Source organism: Protomyctophum bolini (genome assembly GCF_963924005.1).
Source record: "Protomyctophum bolini genome assembly, chromosome: 22".
NCBI classification, from domain to species: Eukaryota; Metazoa; Chordata; class Actinopteri; order Myctophiformes; family Myctophidae; genus Protomyctophum; species Protomyctophum bolini.
The window spans coordinates 5,359,089-5,381,862 of record NC_137883.1 but is presented as its reverse complement, the minus strand read 5'-3'; the positions used below and the strand labels follow the sequence as shown (position 1 = coordinate 5,381,862).

Here is a 22,774-nt window from a genome sequence, read left to right as displayed (position 1 = left end):
TCTCACAAAGCATTGTGATGAATCAGGAGCGTGAAGATCTGACACTTGTGCAACTTTTGCATGACGCTGTCACACAATAGTAGGACTACGTTCATTTGTAAAACAGTAGGCCTACGTTAATTTATAAAATAGTAGGCATACGTTCATTTATAAAATAGTAGGCCATACATTAATTTATGGGAAAAGGACACAAGGTTTCTGAACCAACAGCGCCAACTTTGATTTGCCCAAAAGCAGGCGAGGGAAAAAAGAAACCAGACGTGGCAGCATATCTTCGTCGTCAGTAAAAAGAAAAACCAACAGCACACTATGACAAATGAAAAAGAACAACATCAACAACAACACATGGACACAGAGCGCAAAGGGGTTTGTTTTTTATATCCAATTTTTGTCTTTTTATTGTTCCATTATAACAATACAAGTATGGATGTCTCAGTGTAGCGGCTCCTTTTTTTCCTCTCTCTCTCTCTCTCTCTCTCTCTCTCTCTCTCTCTCTCTCTCTCAGATCAAACATGGCATTATTATGTATTAACCAACTTTCAACAGGCCTGAAAAATAGATCTTTTGATGTGTGCGCGCAGTATACAAAAAGAAACGAAGCCTCTTTAAGTAAATACAGCAATCGGGGCCCAAGAAAGTCATTATAAAATGTATCAAGTTTTTTTTTTGAAAAAAAGGCATGTTTTTTCTCTCTCTCTCTCTCTCTCTCTCTCTCTCTCTCTCTCTCTCTCATATCAAACTCGAGATGATTTTTCTCATTCAAATCTTTTCTTTCAGTGTCGTGGTGGTGGTATAGGAGAAACGATGCAGGTACGTGTGTTCAAAAAATCACTTACAGCATTTTCATTACACAGTACCCCCATATTTAGACTTTTGTGTGTGTTTGTCAAGTGCAAAAGAGATCACCAAATTATTTGTGTGTGTGTAAAGCCTAATTTATATATACATACTGTGGCACGATGACATGGCTTGGTTGAAAAATCAAAAAGAAGAAAAAAAAAAAACATTTCAAGCTGACGACACGATGCGTGACATCATCGTACAATGGCGTATAAATTAGGCTTAAGGAATGACTTTAGCCTTTTCGTCTAATCTCTCCCTCCTCCCCCCCCCCCCTCCCCTCCCCCCCTCCCCTCTCATTGGCAATACCACATGCATAATAACACATAATAGACCCCCCCCCTTTTCCCCGCAGGTTGGTTCCCCCGACGGGGGAACCGGGTTCAGTTCTTTTTTGGGTTCTTATTATAGTCCATGAGCCACAGAGCTCCAAAATTGGTGGGGGGAAGAAAAAAAAAACTAGACCTATATTAAATTGTTTATAGAATCAACCAATACAAGTAAATTAACCTTTCCACAGGTAGTAGCTTTTTTTCATATTTTCGATTGTTTTGCATATTTTCCTACACATAATGCCTCATTTGCATATTTAAAAATGTAAAAAGAAATACAATAAATCATTGTCTTCGTTGTAAGTACTCGATTGGGGGGAAGTTTCACGGCGATAACAATCTAATATAGGTATGGTTTTGCTACACTCAATTCATAATTAACGTTCCAATTTAGCCCATTTTGGGCGGGCACCCGTTTTGGTGTCAGCATTATGTTATGCTTTAGCTATTGAAAATCACACCCGTGTGAACTGAGTGGTGCAATCCCCCCCCCCCCCCCCCCCCACACCCCCCTCTCTCTCTGTCTCTCTCTCTCTCTCTCTCTCTCTCTCTCATTAGCAGGCACAGCAACACCCCTCTCTCCGTTTCTGGTGCCCCCTACTGGTATAAATAAGTAACATACTCGTGCTCACGTACACACACAGGTACACAGGTGGACATTGCTGCTTGTAGGAGTGGTTGCACCACTCAAAAAATGTGCAGATCTACAAGCTTGTATAGGTCTGCTATTTTTGAAAAATCGAAGAACGACTGACATAGAAAACATAGCTTTTGTCAGGATCTATAGAAGACATTTTTTAGAATCTGATCTCAGGTCAGAATGGGTTAGGGAGCTCTGGCTCAGGGTCTATATATAAGAACCAAAACAAGAACTGAACCGGGTTCCACATAATTGGGAAACCGACCGGTGGGGTAAAAAAAAAGGGGGGCCACAGTTCTCTGTGTCCATATAAGGGCTTTGCTTCGTCCTTTCTCTGAAAGGTGTTAGACAGACAGACAGACAGACAGACAGACGGGGGTGCTTGGGGGGGGGGGGGGGGTTAGGGTTATCCCCCTTTTCCAAAAAAGGGGGATAAGGCGGGGGAGGCGGTTAGTTTGTATAGAGAGTCACCACTTGGTTCACCAACACGGACAGAAAACACGGCAACACACTGAAAACAGCACATAGACGGCATAAAAAGTGGAAGGAAGCTGAGAGAGACGTGTATATATATATATAAAAAATCAAGAGAAGGACGAATTAAGGAGGATGGATGGACAAGAGGAGGAGGAGGAGGAGGAGGAGGGGGGCCTAGCGCTGAGGGGGGCGAGGGCGACGGTGCTGTACCCGTTTGCCCTCCGAGACGGCGGCGGAGGAGGCGGAGGCGGTGGCGGGGGGCGGCGGCGGGCGGCTCGCCCCGGGCGGCGGCTCGTCCAATGGCTGCTGAGGAGGAGGAGGGTAGTGGTGGGCCGGCTGGGTGTCCGTCAGGTACACCTCCACGTCGTCGGGCACTTCCTCCAGGAAGTTGGAGGGGACGAGGCCCCGGTGGCCGTTCATCTCACCCTGGGATGGATGTTGTGAGAGGAGAAGAAGAAGAAGAAAGACAACACACGAGAATGAACCCGTTCTGACCTGAGATCAGATTCTTAACACACAGAAGAATGGTGGTTCTTTAACGCATTCTGACCTGAGATCAGATTCTAAAAATGTCTTCTATACGTCAGTCGCTCTTCGATTAAAAAAAAAATAGCAGACCTATACAAGCTCGTGGCGCGCTATGAGCTTGTCGATTATAATAGGTCCTCACTAATAATCGTGGAAAAAAAATGGCGCAATTATTTTCTACTCGGTCCGTGGGCAGCTCAGGAACCGTCCTCCAGTGACATCATCGGTGGGGAATACAAGCTAATATTAGAAACGGCAGGCTTTCTAGTCCTGCGAAAGTTGCAATGCGAAAATGGAAGCCATATCGTTCTCACGATAATGAAAATCTAAACATTTTTGTAAAATAATCTTGTTTAAAAAAAAAAATCTGCCTAATGATGATGTCACTGGAGGACGGTTTCTAAACTGCCCTCCTAAGAGAAACAAAATCGTGCCATTTAATCACGATTATTAGTGAGGACCTATTATAATGAAGATGGGTTGAAGAGTGGTGAAGTGGTCCTTTAACCCATTCTGACCGGGCACCCATTTTGGTGTTGGCATCATGTTATGCTTTAGCTATTGAAAAATAGCAGATCTACAAGCTCATAGCGCGCCACCGAGTGGCGCGCTAAGAGCTTGTAGGTCTGCTATTTTTGGAAAAATCGAAGAACGACTGACATTTTTAGAATCTGATCTCAGGTCAGAATGGGTTAATCGGACCAGTGTGTGTCCCGTTGAAACCTCGTATGAATCTGATCTCAGGTCAGAATGGGTTAAAACCCATTTAGACCCGGGAACGATTCTATACAAATGCCTTCTAAGTCCTGACGGTTTTCGGAACAACCCATGTTTCTATGTCAGTCGTTCTCAAACAATTTCATGTCAAGGACTCCCAAAAATATGACCCCCATCTGAAAATATGTTGTTCAAGGGACCCCCCCCCCCCAGAAGCAAAGATTTGAGTTAAAAACGTATATATTCAAACATTTGGGCCACATTTTCTCAAAAATAGAGCAAACTATGAGCTTGTAGATCTGCTATTTTTCAATAGCTAAAGTATAACATAATGCTCAAAACAACCAGGGCCCAGAATGGAGGATGATAATGCTAAACTGTGATGCGGCGGGGTCACTCACATAATAGAAGCCATCTTCGTCGATATCCCCACAGACGGCTATGATGTCCCCAGCGCAGAATGTCAATTCAGCCTATAGGAAACGGAGACATAAACAGAGGGAGAGTGTGTACACTGTATGTTCTGTCTGTGAGGTACAGTAAGACCTATCCCTGAACTAGCACAAACTCTAGTACGGGAACGGATTGGGCCCAACCAAACCAAACTACGGTCAATATAAATTAACAGAATAAATAATGGAGCCCAAGGAGTGTGGTAGTGTATCAGCTGGCAGCACATTGGGGCTTGATATGAAGAGAGTAGTGTTCTCTTTCCTTTCATTCAGCGTGTTGAAAATGAACGTAACCTATGAGAGTTCAGGGGCCATAACTGTATGTTACTCAAAGGCAAAAAGGACAATAACCTCTGGGACCGCCGGGCCTCGGGCGCTTTTAAAAGGGGACTAAAGACCTTTTAGCATGTGCAAAGTGTGCATATAGGTGACAGGTGCCAGCAAAAAGAGCCTCAACTCGATTTTTACAGATTACAGATTATTACAGATTATTAAAGTACAGAATGTAAGCTTTCATATGATGTATCATTCAATGAAATTGGACAATAATTGAAGGAGATATAACCATTTTAAAATGATTGGGGCCTTTCACCCAAAGCTGAGAAAAGTCCCTTTCAATATTCACAACATTTTTAACACCTTAGAGCTGGATAGAAATGGGTGTGACAATGGGAGGGACAATAGGTACTTAACTCCACCCACAATGACCACCTTAGAACGTTTTAGCTGTCAACAGTGCAATATAGAAACACTGACACTGTTTAAACAAACAATGCAATTTGTAAGGTGCCCCAATAAACCCTTTTGAAAGTACTAAGTATTAAATACTAAGTATAAGTATTCAAGTATTAAATACTAATTTAAGTGTTCAATTTCACTTATACACTACCTGGTTGTAAATAGCTGCAGTAGGCTATACTATTTCTATTTAGTGTACATTTAGTGGATGTGGCTTACATCCGGTCTAAAGCCCACCCACTGTATGCGCTGATTTCCATACACAATCCGTATCCTCCCCTCACCGGATGTTGAATTAACAGTACTAACGGCCATATATTTGACGATCTTTTACAAAAAACGATTTTCCGACATTTCCTTTTCACTTGATACCGTTTCGTAGAGACGGCCTACACAAACGATCTATATACAAAATGAAAGCCCGAATTTCGTAGTTTATATAGTATTTTGAATTTTTTTAAATGAGCAAAAAATGAGCGAGTTATGATTTAAAGAAAAGACGAGTTATTTTGGCTCTTTGCGGCTGGAGGAAAAGAACAAGAATAAGCAGCAACACTCTTCCATGGGACCACCATGGCTATGAAGCAATATAGCACTAACGGGCAACGTTTCACATGTATTATTAGTTTTATACATTTTAGGAGTGAAAACATGTGTTTAGATGCTTATGACAACATCTCAGCAGTTAAGACAATGTCCCTCTGTTAACACACGACACACAGACAGCTAGCTAACTAGGCTAGCTAGCTTTTAGCCTGTTGTTGTGTGATGGTGGAAGTCTATTCTCCAGGCTGGGAAGCGTATTTGAGCGTGTAGCTACGTGGTTTTGTTTATTTTCCTGTAAAGTATAACCCAAAAGCTCCTCCATACTATAGCCATGTAGAATAATTCTGTGTTTATAAACACACAAGCACGCTAATGGGCGGTGACCAGAGCGTGAAACCTCAGAACAAAGAGATCTCAGGACCAATCGAAAACAACATGCAAATCTCAGAACTGCGCTTCTCCGGCCCCAAAACATTGTTAAAAAACAAGCCTACTTTGACATATAAATGTATACGTTTAATTTGCCCAAATGAACAATCTGTTGGAATAAAAACCTTCTTCAACATTCAAACTGTCTTAATATGAAAAAAAAAGAAAATCACATAAAAAAAAAAACGATTTTATTTTGACCATTTTAGACCATTTCATTCTGGCGAGTTGAGGCACTTTCAGCTGGCACCTGTCACATAGGTGACCGCACTGATCTGAATGTATTCATTGCTTTTATTCTTATTATCGACTAAGATGTATTTTGGCGGGTCTTGATGCCGTTGTAATGGCTGTTCTATTACATACCTACTGACCGCCAGAGGCGGTGTTTTCAACACCTGGATATACATCACGCGCTCGCGCATTGGTCGAAAATTTATACCAACACTGTCACTCGTGACCACCTGTGGCGTGCACCACCCATATAGGTGCCCACGCCACAGGGATCATCCTCTTTCATCTTTTCGCCTCGAAAGCGCAGGTCGTTGGAAACTAGAACAGCTACGCTTTGGTGTCTCAAAACCGACGCGGTTGGAGCTGCCTTGTGCCCTCCTGAGACGCGTGGTTTGTTTGCTTTGTTTCATGACTGGGGTTCCCCCCGTGCGTTCGATACGGATGTTCGATAACTTTGTCACTGTGAGGTAAGTTGAAGTGACAGACTGCAGCATTGAGGGTGCCTCCCGCCCCGCCGCCGCTGCTGGCGTGCGTTCTGTAGGAACAACGAAGTGTTTCTGTGAGCAGCTCGCACGTGAGTAACCTATTCTTTGTACTGTTGTTGACAACTGTGTTTGGAACCGGCGCCGCATGTTTGCGCGCTGTGTTTATGCTAACGTGAGCAACAGGAGTGTCCCTCGCTCCACCGCTATCGTTGTAGCTGGATAGTATATTTATTACTTTCTACTGTTGTTGACAGCGTGTGTTTGTGCTAACGTAGCAACGAGAGTGTCCCTCGCTCCTCCGCTATCGTTGTAGCTGGATAGTATATGGATTACTTCCTACTGTTGTTTGACAACGTGTGTTTGTGCTAACGTAGCAACGAGAGTGTCCCTCGCTCCTCCGCTGTCGTAGCTGGATAGTATTTTGATTACGTCCTACTATTGTTTGTCAACGTGTTTGAAACCGGCGCCGCACGTTTGCGTGCTGTGTTTGTGCTGCTGACGTGAGCAGCGAGAGTGTACCTCCTCCACCCCTATCGTTGTAGTCTACTGGGTTACTGTCCCGTTTAAAAGTTGAATAGGCATTGACAGCGTTGCCTGCCAGTGCCATGGTATTTCTTATTAATTGCCCTGTTCTATTTTGGCTTTAATATAGGCTTGGCTCTGCCGCCTGCCACTGTAGTTCAGCAAGGGCTGCTACGGTGTGGTTATCGTTGGTTGTATTGGTTAATCCAGTCAACGCAGAGGGCTGATTTGATTTATTTCTTATTAATTGCCCTGTTCTTTTTGCATTAATATAGGCTTGGCTCTGCCGCCTGCCACTGTATTTCAGCAAGGGCTGCTACAGTGTGGTTATTTTTTGGTTAATCCATTCAACACAGAGGGCTGACTTGATTTACTTCTTATTAATTGACTGTTCTATTCTGGCATTAATATATATATATAGGCTTTGAGAGTGCCCTACGCTCTGCAGCCTGCCACCGTATCTCAGAAAGGGCTGATACGGTGTGAATACTTCAGTTAATTAATTAATATAACTCATTCAGTGCCGTTTCGGGTAGTGCCCATATAGGCATTAAGAGAGTGTCCCTCGCTCCGCTGCCTTGGCAACTGTCACGGCGTACCGTCACCTAACACAAGCACTGAGAGTGTGTCTCGCTCCACTGCATTATCTACATAAGCACCGAGAGTGTGTCTCGCTCCACCGCATCACCTAACGCAAACGCTGAGAGTGTGTCTCGCTCCACTGCGTTATCTAACATAAGCACTGAGAGTGTGTCTCGCTTCACCTAACACAAGCACTGAGAGTGTGTCTCGCTCCACTGCATTATCTACATAAGCACCGAGAGTGTGTCTCGCTCCACCGCATCACCTAACGCAAACGCTGAGAGTGTGTCTCGCTCCACTGCGTTATCTAACATAAGCACTGAGAGTGTGTCTCGCTTCACCTAACACAAACGCTGAGAGTGTGTCTCGCTCCACTGCGTTATCTAACATAAGCACTGAGAGTGTGTCTCGCTTCACCTAACACAAACGCTGAGAGTGTGTCTCGCTCCACTGCGTTATCTAACATAAGCACTGAGAGTGTGTCTCGCTCCACCGCTTGCCATCATGGACAGCATCTGTACTGAATGCTCAGCCTTACTGAGTCTGGAAGATGGCCATGATATGTGCCCGGGCTGCCTCGGCATTGCCCATCTAAGACAGGCACTGACAGAGGAGGCCTGTACCAACTGTGCCAGCATGCCCTATGCGGCAAGAGTTGCGAGGCTGGCTGCAGTGGAGAGTTTCTTTAGCAACACAGCTTGCTCAGTAATGCCCACCTTGAGCCCGGTGAGTGATCCCCGTAAGCGCAAGGGTGTGGGGGCAATGGCCAAGGGCTCAAAGAAGCCCAAAGTAGCCACTGTGGTTAAAGAAGCCACTGTCACCAGCGATGACCCCTTGGCCCACAAGGTGGACACGTTGGCCTCTGAATTTGCGCAGATTAAGGCCCTCCTGCTCAATCTGCAGCCTGGTGTCCCTACCGCCGATACAATGGCTTCAGTGCCTCGGCGCCGGGGCGGAGATGACCTCTATGGTCATGCCAGGGAGGTCAGAGAGCGAGATGAAGATGCCATTTCCATCACAGCCTCTGACTCCCTCTTCACTAGTCTTGAGGACCAGGAAGAGGACGAGGGGGGGGCACATTCGCTCCACTACTCAGAGACGAGTTCTCTGGCGTCGGAGGGGGATGCTGCTCGGATGCCTGGGGACGAAGTCTCTTTAACCAGGCAGACCATCCTGGTGGCGTTGTCACGGCTGGGGCTTGACGCCTCTGGGAATACAGCCCCAATTCAAAATGCCTTTTTTAAGGACACTGAACAGCCGGCGCCCTTCAGTGTGCCTCCCTCTGCAGACTTCATAAGGGAACTCCAGTCGTCTTGGGGGGACCCGAAGTCCAGGCTCCACGTCCCACGGGACTGCAGGGCCTTGTCGACCATGGAGGGTGCGGCCGCATTGGGTTTGGACCGCATGCCTCCAATTGGTGAGACCATTGCCTCTCTGGTAGTGTCCCCAGACGAGGCCCTCAGGCCTGATGCTCGTTGTCCACGAGCGCAGTGCAGAGTCACGGACGACTTCCTGACAAAGAGCTACGACACAGCAGCTCGTATGGCGCGTTTCGGCAACTCCCTTTCTCATCTAGTCCTGGCCCTATCCCAGTCTCTCCAGACGGCGGGGGCGGATGCCCCGACACAGAGCCTGAGCGATGTTTCCCTCAGGACCTTTGCCTATATGACCAGGGAACTTGGAAGACTGATGTCCACTCTGACCATGGCCCGTCGCCAGGTTTGGCTCGCCCAGTCCCCATTGTCGAGCAGATGCAGGGATTCGCTCCTAAAGCTGCCTGTCGTCCCAGGGGAGGTGTTTGGACCCGCAGCTCAAGAAGCCCTGGAGCGTAGTGTACAGGCACGGAAGTCCAGGAAGCAGTACGCTGACCTGCGTCAGGGATCTGGCAGGTCTGCGCCCCGGGCTGGCAGATACTCGGCTCCTTCCTACCCAGCCGCGAACGGTAGACGTTCCTCGAGGGGCAGAGGTTCCTTCCCTCGGCAGAGCCGACCCCAACAGAACCCCCCGCAGCCTTCCTTTCGGGCACCCACAGGCAGGGCGCCTAGGCGTGGGGCCTCTAACAGGCGTTTCTCCGGACCATCTCAGGCCCGGGGGAGTCGGACGTGACCCCCCGGACCCAGGCCCCAGCAGGTTCACCCCACAACATCTCACCTGCTGGGAAGCCTTAACCCCAGACCCTTGGGTGCTATCGACACTATCCAGGGGCTACAGGATCCAGTTCAGACGTCGGCCCCCGCCATTCAATGGGGTAAGAATGACCATGGTCGACGACCCACTGAAGGCTCAAGCCCTCAGTCAAGAAATTACAGAGCTCCTACAAAAGGGAGCCATAGAAAGTGTACCTGGTGCAGCTCAACTAAGAGGGTACTACTCTTTTTACTTTCTAGTTCCAAAAAAGGATGGCAGGCTTCGGCCGATCCTCGACCTCAGGCGACTGAACCAGTACCTGAAGGTGTTTTCTTTTCGGATGCTGCGAACGGTGGACGTTCTCCAGTCCGTGTCAGCCAACGACTGGTTCACGAGCATCGACCTAAAAGATGCTTATTTCCACGTGCCAGTGGCACCACACCACAGGGAGTTCCTTCGCTTTGCCTTCATGGGGCAGGCTTACCAATTCCGGGTGCTCCCGTTCGGGCTCTCTCTCTCCCCCCGGGTCTTCACCAGGTGCATGGCAGCAGCGCTTGCCCCGCTACAAGCCAGAGGTATGCGGATCCTTCCATACCTGGACGACTGGCTCCTGGCCGCCTCGAGTCGAGAGAGGGTGCTCTGCGACACGGCTGCCCTTCTGGACCATGTGAAACAACTGGGACTCACAGTGAATTTCACCAAGAGCTCTCTGACTCCCCGGCAGAACGTAGTTTTCATCGGCATCGCCATCAACTCTGTCTCGATGAAAGCTTGCCCCTCCCCGCGGCGGGTGGACGACATCCTGGAGCTTGTCTCCCGTGTCCAAGGGGGTACAAGGGTGACATATGGCCAGCTCCTCAGGTTGCTAGGCATGCTGACGGCTGCATCCACAATCGTGCCCCTGGGGCTTCTTTCTTTGCGCCCTCTACAGAGGTGGACCAACGCCTTGGGCCTCGACCCCAAGAGGCACCAGAAGAGGCTGGTGAGTACATCCAGCCAGTGCCGGCGATTGCTGGATCCTTGGAGAAAACGGCAAGACCTTTGCCGCGGGGTAGTCTTGGGCTCAATACCCTCCCGCCGGGAGGTTATTGTGACGGATGCGTCCCTCTCAGGCTGGGGGGCCGTGTGGGAACACAGAACTGTCAGAGGGACCTGGGACCCTCAGCGGAGGCAGCAGCACATAAATGTACTCGAGCTCCGTACAGTGTGGCTTGCCCTCAGGCACTTCCTCCCTGCCCTAGAAGGGAAACACGTCCTTGTCAGGACAGACAATACGTCCACTGTTTACCATGTAAACCATCAGGGAGGCGTCAGATCCGAGCAGTCTCTGCTGGAGGCCCAGAGACTCCTTCGGTGGGCGTTCCCTCGCTTGGCGAGTCTCAGAGCGGTGCATCTCCCAGGGCTGAACAACCAGGCTGCAGACCTGCTTTCACGTGGATGCCCTCCTCCGGGGGAATGGAGGCTGAATCCCGCAGTGGTTCGGGAGATATGGAGGAGATTCGGGAAAGCTGGAGTGGACCTGTTCGCCTCGAGCGCGTCGACGCACTGTCCCCAGTGGTTCTCCCTGACCGAACCATCCAGCCCGTTGGGGCAAGACGCACTGGCCCACCCCTGGCCTCGGGACGGTCTGCTGTACGCGTTCCCTCCATTCCCACTAATCAAGCTCACACTGCACAGGATAGCCACAGACGGGCACGCAGTGCTGCTGGTGGCACCATACTGGCCTGGGAGGATTTGGTTCCCCATGATCCAGCAACTCCTCGACGGGACGCCTTGGCCTCTGCCGTCGAGGCAGGATCTCCTCTCTCAAGTAGGGGGCCGCATCTGGCACCCCTGTCCGGACCGACTCAAGCTCCATGTTTGGCCCCTGAAGGGCCGGACCTCCTACTAAACTCCTGTGATCCTTCAGTTGTCCGCACCATACTCAGCGCTAGGGCGCCCTCCACTAGAGCGCTTTATGCGAACAGATGGAAGCTGTTCTCTGGCTGGTGTGAGGAACAATGTGTGGACCCAGCCACGTGCTCTGTCCCGGTGCTGCTCCGCTACCTGCAGACACTGCTGGATAAGAGTCTTCAGCCCAATACAGTGAAAGTGTATCTGGCCGCCATTTCAGCCCGGCATGTGCCAGTCGACGGGCGTACCCTGTGGTCTCACCCATGGGTGGGTAGCTTCCTGAAAGGGGCCGTCAGGTTGCACCCCCCACACGTCACCCGAGTGCCTTCATGGGACTTGCCTATGGTGCTGGAAGCCCTGTGCTCAGCACCTTTCGAGCCACTGGAGCAAGCTGACCTCAAGTGGTTATCAGTCAAGACTGCCTTCCTCCTTGCCATCACATCCGCCAAGCGGGTGGGGGAGCTCCATGCCCTGTCAGTAGCTAACGAGTGTGTTAGGTGGGCTGCGGACGGATCTGTGGTCACACTGTGGCCCAACCCCTCTTTTCTCCCCAAGAGGATCTCAGCCTTTCACGTCAACCAGCCAGTCAGGTTGGCGGCTTTCACCCCGCAGCCGGGAGCGGAGGGGCTATTCCCTGCCGCTGGGCTGTGTCCCATCCGGGTCCTGAGGCAGTACATCGCCAGGACGACAGGCTTTCGGAAGTCAGACGCCCTCTTCCTGTGCTATGGAGGACACAGAAAGGGGCGTGCCGTCTCTAAACAACGGCTTTCCCACTGGGTGGTGGACGCAGTTTTGCAGGCCTACAAGCACCGGGGCCTGCCGGCTCCCCCTGTCAGGTGCCACTCAACTCGGAGTGTCTCCACCTCCTGGGCCGCGTTGAGGGGTGTCCCGCTGGCCGATATCTGTGCTGCAGCGACATGGGCCTCTTCGTGCACGTTTGCCCGCTTCTACAGGGTGAATGTGACCACCTCTCACCCTGTGGCGACGGCAGTGCTGTCCGCCTCTTCAACCTGCAACTGAGGTTCGGTGAGTGCAGATTCCTCGTGACCTTGTTGGTATGAGTCATCCAGGTGTTGAAAACACCGCCTCTGGCGGTCAGTAGGTATGTAATAGAACGCAAGTTATCTATATAACTATGGTTCTATGAATACCGGATGACCGCCAGAGTTCATTGTCACTCAGAATCCCGACGAAAAGATTTCATGAGGATGATCCCTGTGGCGTGGGCACCTATATGGGTGGTGCACGCCACAGGTGGTCACGAGTGACAGTGTTGGTATAAATTTTCGACCAATGCGCGAGCGCGTGATGTATATCCAGGTGTTGAAAACACCGCCTCTGGCGGTCATCCGGTATTCATAGAACCATAGTTATATAGATAACTTGCGATTTTACACTTTCTGAAAATAGCCGATCTACAAAGTGTAAAATGACTTGTACTGGATCTCTTGTCCACTAGTCCCTTCCTAACATTTTAGTCTAGTTTTTATTTGTTGACAAAATTGTCAATAGGTTTAGTCTTAGTTTTAGTCGTCATAGCTTGGTTTTCATTTAGTTTCCATTCGTTTTTTTTTGTCAGTGAAAAAAGTTTTAGTCGACGAAAACAACACTGGCGCGTGCGTGCGTGCGTGTGTTTGTGTGTGAGCGTGTTGTCTACCGTAATGACAGTATAAAGGTACCTCGACATCGACATTTGGGGAGCTTTCCCTCGGGTCGTAGTCGTACAGGGCGACCATCCTCCGAGAGGCCTGGTCCCGACGTTGGCCTCGCCTGTTCTGCTCTGGAGAGGCACAATGGAAGGCCACGTTAACAAAAACACGTTAACAAACACGTTAACAAACCTGTTCTGCTCTGGAGAGGCACAATGGAAGGTCACGTTAACAAAAACACGTTAACAAACCTGTTCTGCTCTGGAGAGGCACAATGGAAGGCCACGCTAACAAAAACACGTTAACAAACCTGTTCTGCTCTGGAGAGGCACAATGGAAGGCCACGCTAACAAAAACACGTTAACAAACCTGTTCTGCTCTTGAGAGGCACAATGGAAGGCCACGCTAACAAAAACACGTTAACAAACACGTTAACAAACCTGTTCTGCTCTGGAGAGGCACAATGGAAGGCCACGCTAACAAAAACACGTTAACAAACACGTTAACAAACCTGTTCTGCTCTGGAGAGGCACAATGGAAGGCCACGCTAACAAAAACACGTTAACAAACACGTTAACAAACCTGTTCTGCTCTGGAGAGGCACAATGGAAGGCCACGCTAACAAAAACACGTTAACAAACACGTTAACAAACCTGTTCTGCTCTGGAGAGGCACAATGGAAGGCCACGCTAACAAAAACACGTTAACAAACACGTTAACAAACCTGTTCTGCTCTGGAGAGGCACAATGGAAGGCCACGCTAACAAAAACACGTTAACAAACACGTTAACAAACCTGTTCTGCTCTGGAGAGGCACAATGGAAGGCCACGCTAACAAAAACACGTTAACAAACACGTTAACAAACCTGTTCTGCTCTGGAGAGGCACAATGGAAGGCCACGTTAACAAACACATGTTAACAAACACGTTAACAAACACGTTAACAAACCTGTTCTGCTCTGGAGAGGCACAATGGAAGGCCACGCTAACAAAAACACGTTAACAAACACGTTAACAAACCTGTTCTGCTCTGGAGAGGCACAATGGAAGGCCACGCTAACAAAAACACGTTAACAAACACGTTAACAAACACGTTAACAAACCTGTTCTGCTCTGGAGAGGCACAATGGAAGGCCACGTTAACAAACAAGCATTTAACCCGCAGCAGCTGCTGTATATATACTCACAATAGCTGTTATTATGAGGAAAGTATTTAAAAGACAAAGTTGTCAGCCTGGGCCGTGGCTCAGCGGTCCAGGCACCTTGACCGGTATAGTCCGAGTCTGGCAGTGTGTCTATACAAGCTCGAATCTAGAATCTGATCTCGGGTCAGAATGGGTTTAATCAGACCAGCGTGTGTGTCAGTGTGTGTCCAGTGGAAACCTCGAATGAATCTGATCTCAGGTCAGAATGGGTTTAAAGTTATATACCTATTCTGTCCACGGGCGTGTTCAGCGGCAGGAAGCCCTGCTTCATGAGCTGCTCCATGGTCTCCTGGTCCTCGGCCCTGATCTCGGACACCATGTTGCACGGGATCAGCCCCACCCTGCCCCGCACGTCTCCTCGGTAGAAGCCGTCGGTGTCCTTGTCGCCGTACACCTGTACAACGGCGGGGGGGGGGACGGGGACGGGACGGGACACACACAGGAGCAGTGTTGTTTTCCTCGACTAAAACCAAGACAAAAAATGTTCGTCGACTACCTTTTTTCACCGACTAAAACTAAATCAAAACTAATCTCTGATGACTAAAACTATAAGACTAAAAATACTGACAATTTTGTCAACAAATAAAAACTGGACTAAAATGTTAGGAAGGGACTATAGTGGACAAGAGATCCAGTTTTTTGCTGGGTTGCATGCTGAAAATAGCAGATATACAATCGCACGACGATTGTATATCTGCTATTTTCAGCATGCAACCAAAGTGTAAAATATGTCATCACGGCGACATCAAGGCCTGTCAAAACACATTTTAGTCGACAAAAAAATCAACTGTAGATTTAGTCGACTGAAATCGTATGACATTTAGTCGACTCAAACTAGACTGAACACTAGAACATTCCGGGGTGACTAAAATGCGACTAAAACTAAGTGAAAACTATTCAAGAGACTATGACTAAAACTAAAATAGAAATTGGCTGCCAAAAACAACAGTTATCGTCCGTCCCCCCCCCCCGTCCGTCGACTGGAAAAACCTTGACCTCAGAATGGGAAAACGGAAGAAGAAGAAGAAGCTATACCCTTGTGGGTCCAATGGACCCAATGCGGTCGTCGTTTAGTCACAAGCTGTTGCTACTTTTCATCTCATTTATTTTCCGAAATATTTGAATAGGCATACTGTGTGAATGGTAAGTGGTGCATGCATATAGCACCTTTATCCCATTCTGACCGGGAACCCGTTTTGGTGTTAGCATCATGTTATGCTTTAGCTATTGAAAAATAGCAGATCTACAAGCTCGTAGCGCGCCACCGAGTGGCGCGCTACGAGCTTGTAGGTCTGCTATTTTTGAAAAATCGAAGAACGACTGACATTTTTAGAATCTGATCTCAGGTCAGAATGGGTTCATCAGACCAGTGTGTTGTCCAGTGGAAACCTCGTATGAATCTGATCTCAGGTCAGAATGGGTTATCCAAGGCGCTTGCTTTACATAGATTTCGGATTACATTCACCAATTCGCGCTCACGCACACGCACACGCACACAACACGCCCCCCGATGTCGGAGGAAACCATGCAAGGCATGAAGGCACCAACCTGCTCACCGGGAGCAATTAGGGGCTCAGAGTCTTTGCTCAAGGACACTTCGACACTAACTCTGGGTGGAGCCCGCAGGGTTCGAACTGGGGAGCCTTGCGGTTCTCCCATCCGGCCACTCTATACCGCTGAGCCACCGCCGACGTGCCTATATATTAACATGATATTTCTGATTCAATTAAACTATTAGCAAAGTATTAACAACAGCTCGTGACTAAATAACAACTACATTGGATACACCGGAGGGCCTCAACGGCGCACACACACACACACACACACACACACACACACGCACACACACACACACACACACACACACACACACACACACACACACACACACACACACACACGCACACACACACACACGGCGCCAATTAAGTAAAACCAATGGTCGTGAATATTCAAATTGGATGTCTCTTCTTCAAAGACAAAACACACACCCTAATAATTTGCCCCTCTTTGAAGGGCAGCTCCTCGTCAGCCGCGTCCGGGTTGGGGGACATGGAGAGAGGGTCGTAGTCAAAGAGCGCCACGAAGATTCGAAAGGACTCCTCGGTCTCCGCCTCGTCGTAGTACGGAGGGGAGCGGCGATCCCGATCCCTGTATCCGTCTTGAATTAACATCGGGGGGGGAAACAAAACATTAAAAAAAAAGGTACCAAAAAAATGCCATCAAACCATTGAGCATAATAGGTGCATAAAATGAGTAGATTCCAGAGCTCTTCCCTATATACAAGGAATGGTGTGTGTTTTCTCTTGACCAAAGCAACTGTGGCATGTGTTCCACAAGCCACACATAGGATCGTGTCGTGTGCATTCTTGTGAGGCATGTTGATAAAACACGCTTCCGTGTTCAAGTTTGAAATGAAACAAACGGGAATGTCTTCGTGTTTTTTTTTGTTTTTTTTTACGAGATACACCGACCCCCATGCAGCGCCGTATGACAGGTTCATTATCAACATCATCCAGCAAACCGTCTCTTATCGGCATGCAAACGCTCTCGTCTCATTGGTCAGTCATGTCCGTTCCGTCATTCAGTGCGACACACATTCAACGAACCAATACAAACACCGCCTTGCGCGCACGCACGCTAGGGCTTTCACTTCTAGTGATTTTTACTAGTTGACTAGTTGAATAGTCGACTAGTTGCGTAAAGCCCTAGCGCACGGCACACATATAGTCGTTTGTAATGCTTTTGTATTTCAATATACAGTACATTCATGAGAAAGTGCTCCACCAGGAGGATAGTGTTGTGCTGCAGACAAACGAAGGGCAAAATATGGAATTATATTGACGTGAAACGTGGACAACATGACAGGCGATGACACACAAGTGACAGACAAGCATATGTACAGTAAGACCATTATGAAGCAACTGTGGACACTATATGGCGAATTACTAAAGTATCGTCTTGGAAGTGTATAACGTGATATGTAATATTGCTGCGTGTCTGATATCGATTATAGGAAATCGTTTTTTTTACTACTTTTTAGGGAAAGAGTGAGTTGCTTAAGCTGTAACCTTTTTTCTACTGTTAGCCTATACTCAGGGAAACAATAATATCGTTTTGTTTAGTTTGCAAGGAGCTGCATAATTACTTTCGGATAATTAGTGTGCTTCTGCTTTGTTTGACTCTTTAGGGCGCGCTACGAGCTTGTAGGTCTGCTGTTTTTTGAAAAATCAAAACGACTATGTCGAACGACCGACTTAGAAACATAGCACTGGAACAGCCAATCTTATATACTTCTGGGGGTCCTTGACATGAAAATGTGTGAGAAACACAGGGTTTCTCAGAAAACTGTCAGGATCTTTTTTAGAAGGCACTCGTGTAATCACGACCTCGGGTTAAATACAGCACGATATACACACGCCGCATAAAAAAGGTTAACCAGTTTACAGTATACGCAGTCACTCACTACAGTGCACATATATACAGTAATTGAATAGCTTTGATTGATCTTCCGTCTCCCTTCATGCATGGTCGGCCCCTATATAGGACAGAGATGGCGGAAATTGTGTCTACTGTATAATTATACAGTAGTTCATGTATTATTATTATTATATACATGATATTATAATGTATATATAATACATACACTACTGTATATCACAAAAGGGAAGGGGTTTAAGCAGGCATCTGGAGTTCAGTGCAGGAGGAAGCATTCCAATCAATCGATCGATCGATCAATCAATCAATCAATCAATCAATCAATCAATCAATCAATCAATCAATCAATCAATCAATCAATGAACAACAGTGGGGTGGCCATCTCGTCAGTGATGCCACCGTTTCAGTGCAGTGCAGTGAGTCATGCTGGTGCGGCCATAATAGGGGGTTCAACAGTTTGCCGAACTCATCCATCTTTAATGAAGTCATCCATTTTGAAAAGAAAATATTTAGACGTTAATTTTGTGATATTTCCCCCCCCCTCCTCCTCCTCCAAAGTTCAACAACGTGGTGCGTCGTCAGACTATTTTATTTTTAAAGCAAATTTTGTGTCAATTCCTTGACATATAGGGCTCCATTTTCGTCACCGCTAAACCACCTTATCCCTAAACTTTTTTTTTTTTTTTTTTTTTTTTAAATTTTTTACTATTTTGAAAAACATTTTTGAATAGTTCAACTATAGCCAATCTACATGGACACGTTGTGATAGCTTGTAGACTGGCCATTTTAACTATTCAAAAATGAAGTTTAGGGATAAGGGGTTTAGTGGTGACGAAAATGGAGCCCCCCAGTCTACAGGAATAAGTCAGACGTTGACATAATTAAAAATAAAAATATATAAATGACCCCCCCCCCTGCCCCCCCCCTCCCTCCAACATCATGCTTCTCGATTATTTGATTAATCGAAGAAAGCAAATCGATAATCTGGCAAAGAAAATAATCGATAGTTGCAGGCTGTTATAATTATACTCGCTGGAGAGGAGTGTCCTCCACATCTACTCAACAAGCCCCATAGTCAGGGAATATTATCAGAATAATGTCAAATCTGGGAATACGTTTCTTACCAAGACTTTTCTTCACCAATGTGTTTGTAAAGGTGTCTACCAACATATCCCACATTGGTTTATATCCAACCACCCTATAGGGGAATTTTTGACAGCTGCTGAAAGTTTGCCAATATATGGCAAAATGTTCTAAATTCCATTATGCTTTAAATAGCATGTGACGTGTCAAACTAAGGGGTTTTCATCATTCTGAATCCATTCCAAGCGTTAGTTTTGAACGAAAACACTCCATGGGCTAAAAACGGCCATAGACACTGAACCTCATCACATTTGTGATGACGGCTACGGCCATTTTTAGCCCATGGAGTGTTTTTCGTGCAAAACTAACGCTTGGAATGGATTCAGAATGATGAAAACCCCCTATTTTGACACGACTCACATAATGAAATTTAGAACATTTTGCCTTATAATGGGTCCATGGTACCCCCGACGTTCAGCCGCTGTCAAAAATTACCCTATAGGGTGGTTGAATATAAACCAATGTGGGATAATTATGTTAGCAGACACCTTTACAAACACATTGGCGAAGGAAATTATTTCCCCAGATTGTACTAATATCCCCTGACTACCAGGTTTCTTTTCATTTCGGGAGGCTTTATTGTTATTTTTGTTTTGTTGGTGGCTATACTGTAGTGCTGTTGGTTGGTGAACGAAGGGGGGGGAGGGGGGGGGGTCAAAGAGAGAGGGGGTGGGGGGCCGCAGGCAGGCAGCAGCTAGCAGCTAGCAGCTAGCACGACGTACCATGGGGTGGCCTGCAGAGGGCGCCTGCGCAGCCGCCTGCGTGCCTGCGGGACGAGGCCCTGGTCCTTTGTCCTGCACCTACTCTGCCATGACGGGGGAGGTTCCCTCCCTCACTGTTGTTACTCTCAGTGGTTATCTCTATACAGGGAAATAAACCAATCACAGAGGGGGTAGGTGGGGGGGGGGGGGTGGGGGGGTGGGTAAGGGGTCAGGGGTCACCATCATGTCCGACCGTACACGGACAAAAATGTGTCCCGTGGCAATTATTATTATTATTTTTTTAACACTGTTTTTATTTACACACCATTATAATGTATATGTTCCTATTTTTGATCATGAGACCCACTTGATTGAATGTCAATGTCTCCAGGGGTTTTCGTCACAATTAGCCCTTTCACTAAGTCCCTCCCCCAACCCGTCCTTGTCCAATAGGCGCGTTTAGCAGCGAAGACTAGCTTGACCTGCATAGCAACCGTTGCTGAACTATTTGGATTGGCGTTGGACAGTCGCTTTTTGGGGTGGGATTTAGTGAAGGGCTATAATGACTATGTATGGCAATAATTCACGACTACTACAGGCACACTAGGAGTCCAGCTAGTACTAGTGGTTCTCAAATGTTCTATATTTGCAAGGACCCCCCCCTTAACGAGTGTTCAAATGGAACCAAATGGACCCGAAAAGGGTCCAGATTTACAGACCTGTTATGGACATTCAGGGCTCCCTCTATTTGTCGTCTTTCTGGTAATATTATCGTCCACTCATTTTGTATACGTCTGTGGCAAAAAGTGGACTGCTGACAAAAAATGTCCACCCACAAGCCAACATGGAGATGACCCCTGGGTAGGGGCGGGGTTCGGTTCGGGGATTACAAAGCGAAAAGCTGGTCCATTCGCTATAGCCAGGAACGCCAACTGAATTAAGCCTTTTCATTGCAGCAAAAAAAATGTCCCTGCCATGCTTTGGTATAGTGGCTATAAGTTAACATGGGAGCATACTGTATATAAAACTGAAAATAACTACACCAAAGTGATTTCAATCAGTGTGTATGAGTCTGTGTATGATGGTCTGCGGCCCGAATATAGCCTCGACGTTTTTTATTTCAAGGGAGAGAAAAGAAAAAAAAAGTCTGGGGCCGAGTCCACTTCAATTCGGAATAGAGTAGCGCAAACGTCGCTCACTCTCTGCTGATTTCCGATGGTCTGCACCTTTGTTAAATGGACGCAGACACGCACTCACACACTTCTCACTCTCTCTCTCTCGCTCGCTCGCTCTAATTAGTCTCATGTCCAGCAGCTGTGCCTATAGTTTCTCCCTAAAAAGCATAGGTGAGTTCCACAGTCCATCGCGACCGCCTAGTAAGACTATAGCGGAGAGAGACTCCAGCCTGCTGAAGTATATATACAAGTTTGCGCCAGATCTGTTCATGTTCAGGGAATGTGGAAAGGGCATGAACAACGGTTCAAAGACACACATGGACGATTTTTACAACATCGGGGGGGAAACTTATAATGACAGTTTTTAAACAGAGCAACATAGACCAGAGCCAGAGCAAGTGGTTCCCAGACGGAATATAGCGTATAGTACAGGATTTTTGCGACAACTATACATTTCCACGGCTCCAGCTAGTGATTCTCAACCCGTTTTAATTGCCATTTAAGTCTATACGGAACGGACGAATGTGAACTGGGGGGCAGGCAGACCCCCCAGTTTATATTGTAAAAATCAATGTTATACTTTAACTCTGAGAGTGTACACATCGAACCAAATGGTTTCCATTTGAGTTACAGACCCCCTAAGGGGGTTCCATTTGGTTCCAAACTATAATTTAGCCGGGGGGGGGGGGGGGGGGGGACCCCACTTTTTTGGTAACCACTGTGCTAGAGCATGGAGAACATCAAAGCAAGGAAACACACATGAACAGCTTTAAAAAATTGAAAAATTAAAAACGACCCACGGGAAACCCAGAAGCAAGACCGTTCTTTTCTCTCGGCACGCTCGCGACCACATATACTGACCAATGGAAGGGACCATGAGGGGTCGTCTCTGGGGCTTCATGGGGCCGCCATGTTGGAGTCTTCTCCCCGTCTCTCGGTCTATTCGACCGCCGGCGGCGGCGTTGGTCTGAAACACACACACGCACACAAATACAGAGGCATGTGCATGCACTCATACCCGCACAGACACACACGCGCATACATGAGTTGCATGTGCACACACGCGCAACCACACGATCACGCACGCACGCATACGCACGCATACACACGCACGCACGCACTCACACACACACAACGCACCACTAAATGTACGCGCACACAGACGCTCACAAACACATACACATTATGTGAAGACGAGCCCATAAACATACATGTGCATATGCACTCACACAGCTATATACACTCATGCAGGCACACACACCTACACACACACACACACACGCACACATAAACACACCCACACACAAACATACCCGCACGCACATGCACAAACACACACACACACACACACACACGCACACGCACACACACACACACGCACACAAGCACACAAGAATATTTTTTTTAACATTCCAGGAATAGGCCAATGCAATGACATACAAGAAAAACAACAAGAAAAATACACTTTATTTTGATATTTTTTTTTCTTTCATACAGGGAATGTAACCCACGGTGCTTTACAAGAAAGATATAGTTATAGAGAGATATAGGCAGTGGCGTGCACAGATAAGACACTAGGGTGTGCTAGAGCACCCCCTGAACCTTTTCCCTCTGGACAGCAAATGTGCCCACTGTTCTTTTTTTGCACAGTGTACACTGTATGTACAGTATGTGGACCATGGTGACATTGATCAATTCTTGATTAAAAAATAATAATGCTTCTAATATATTATTTATGCCTCCAAAATCTATTAATCTCACACTATTAAAGGCAACCGGCAACCCGGTTCCACACGCTGCACAAGGTGCCCTTTTTTTTCTTCACTTGAGCACCCGCCCCTCTAAATGTCTGTGCACGCCACTGGATATATATATATAGGACAGTGACTCCTGAGCCTGCAACATACAGTACCCTCCGTTC

General features: G+C 47.4%; 1 protein-coding gene across 1 annotated transcript in view; it reads right to left on the bottom strand.

Annotated features, from left to right (window-relative positions):
• LOC308309590 (RIMS-binding protein 2-like) overlaps positions 1-22,774 on the bottom strand; it is a gene marked incomplete at both ends in the record, with an annotated part of 107,618 nt that overhangs the window by 3,811 nt on the left and 81,033 nt on the right. The window contains 7 exon segments of the mRNA XM_080755501.1: positions 2,500-2,715; positions 3,936-4,007; positions 13,222-13,322; positions 14,622-14,790; positions 16,388-16,557; positions 19,700-19,837; positions 21,715-21,820. Coding sequence (XP_080611627.1) covers positions 2,500-2,715; positions 3,936-4,007; positions 13,222-13,322; positions 14,622-14,790; positions 16,388-16,557; positions 19,700-19,837; positions 21,715-21,820 — 972 coding nt within the window.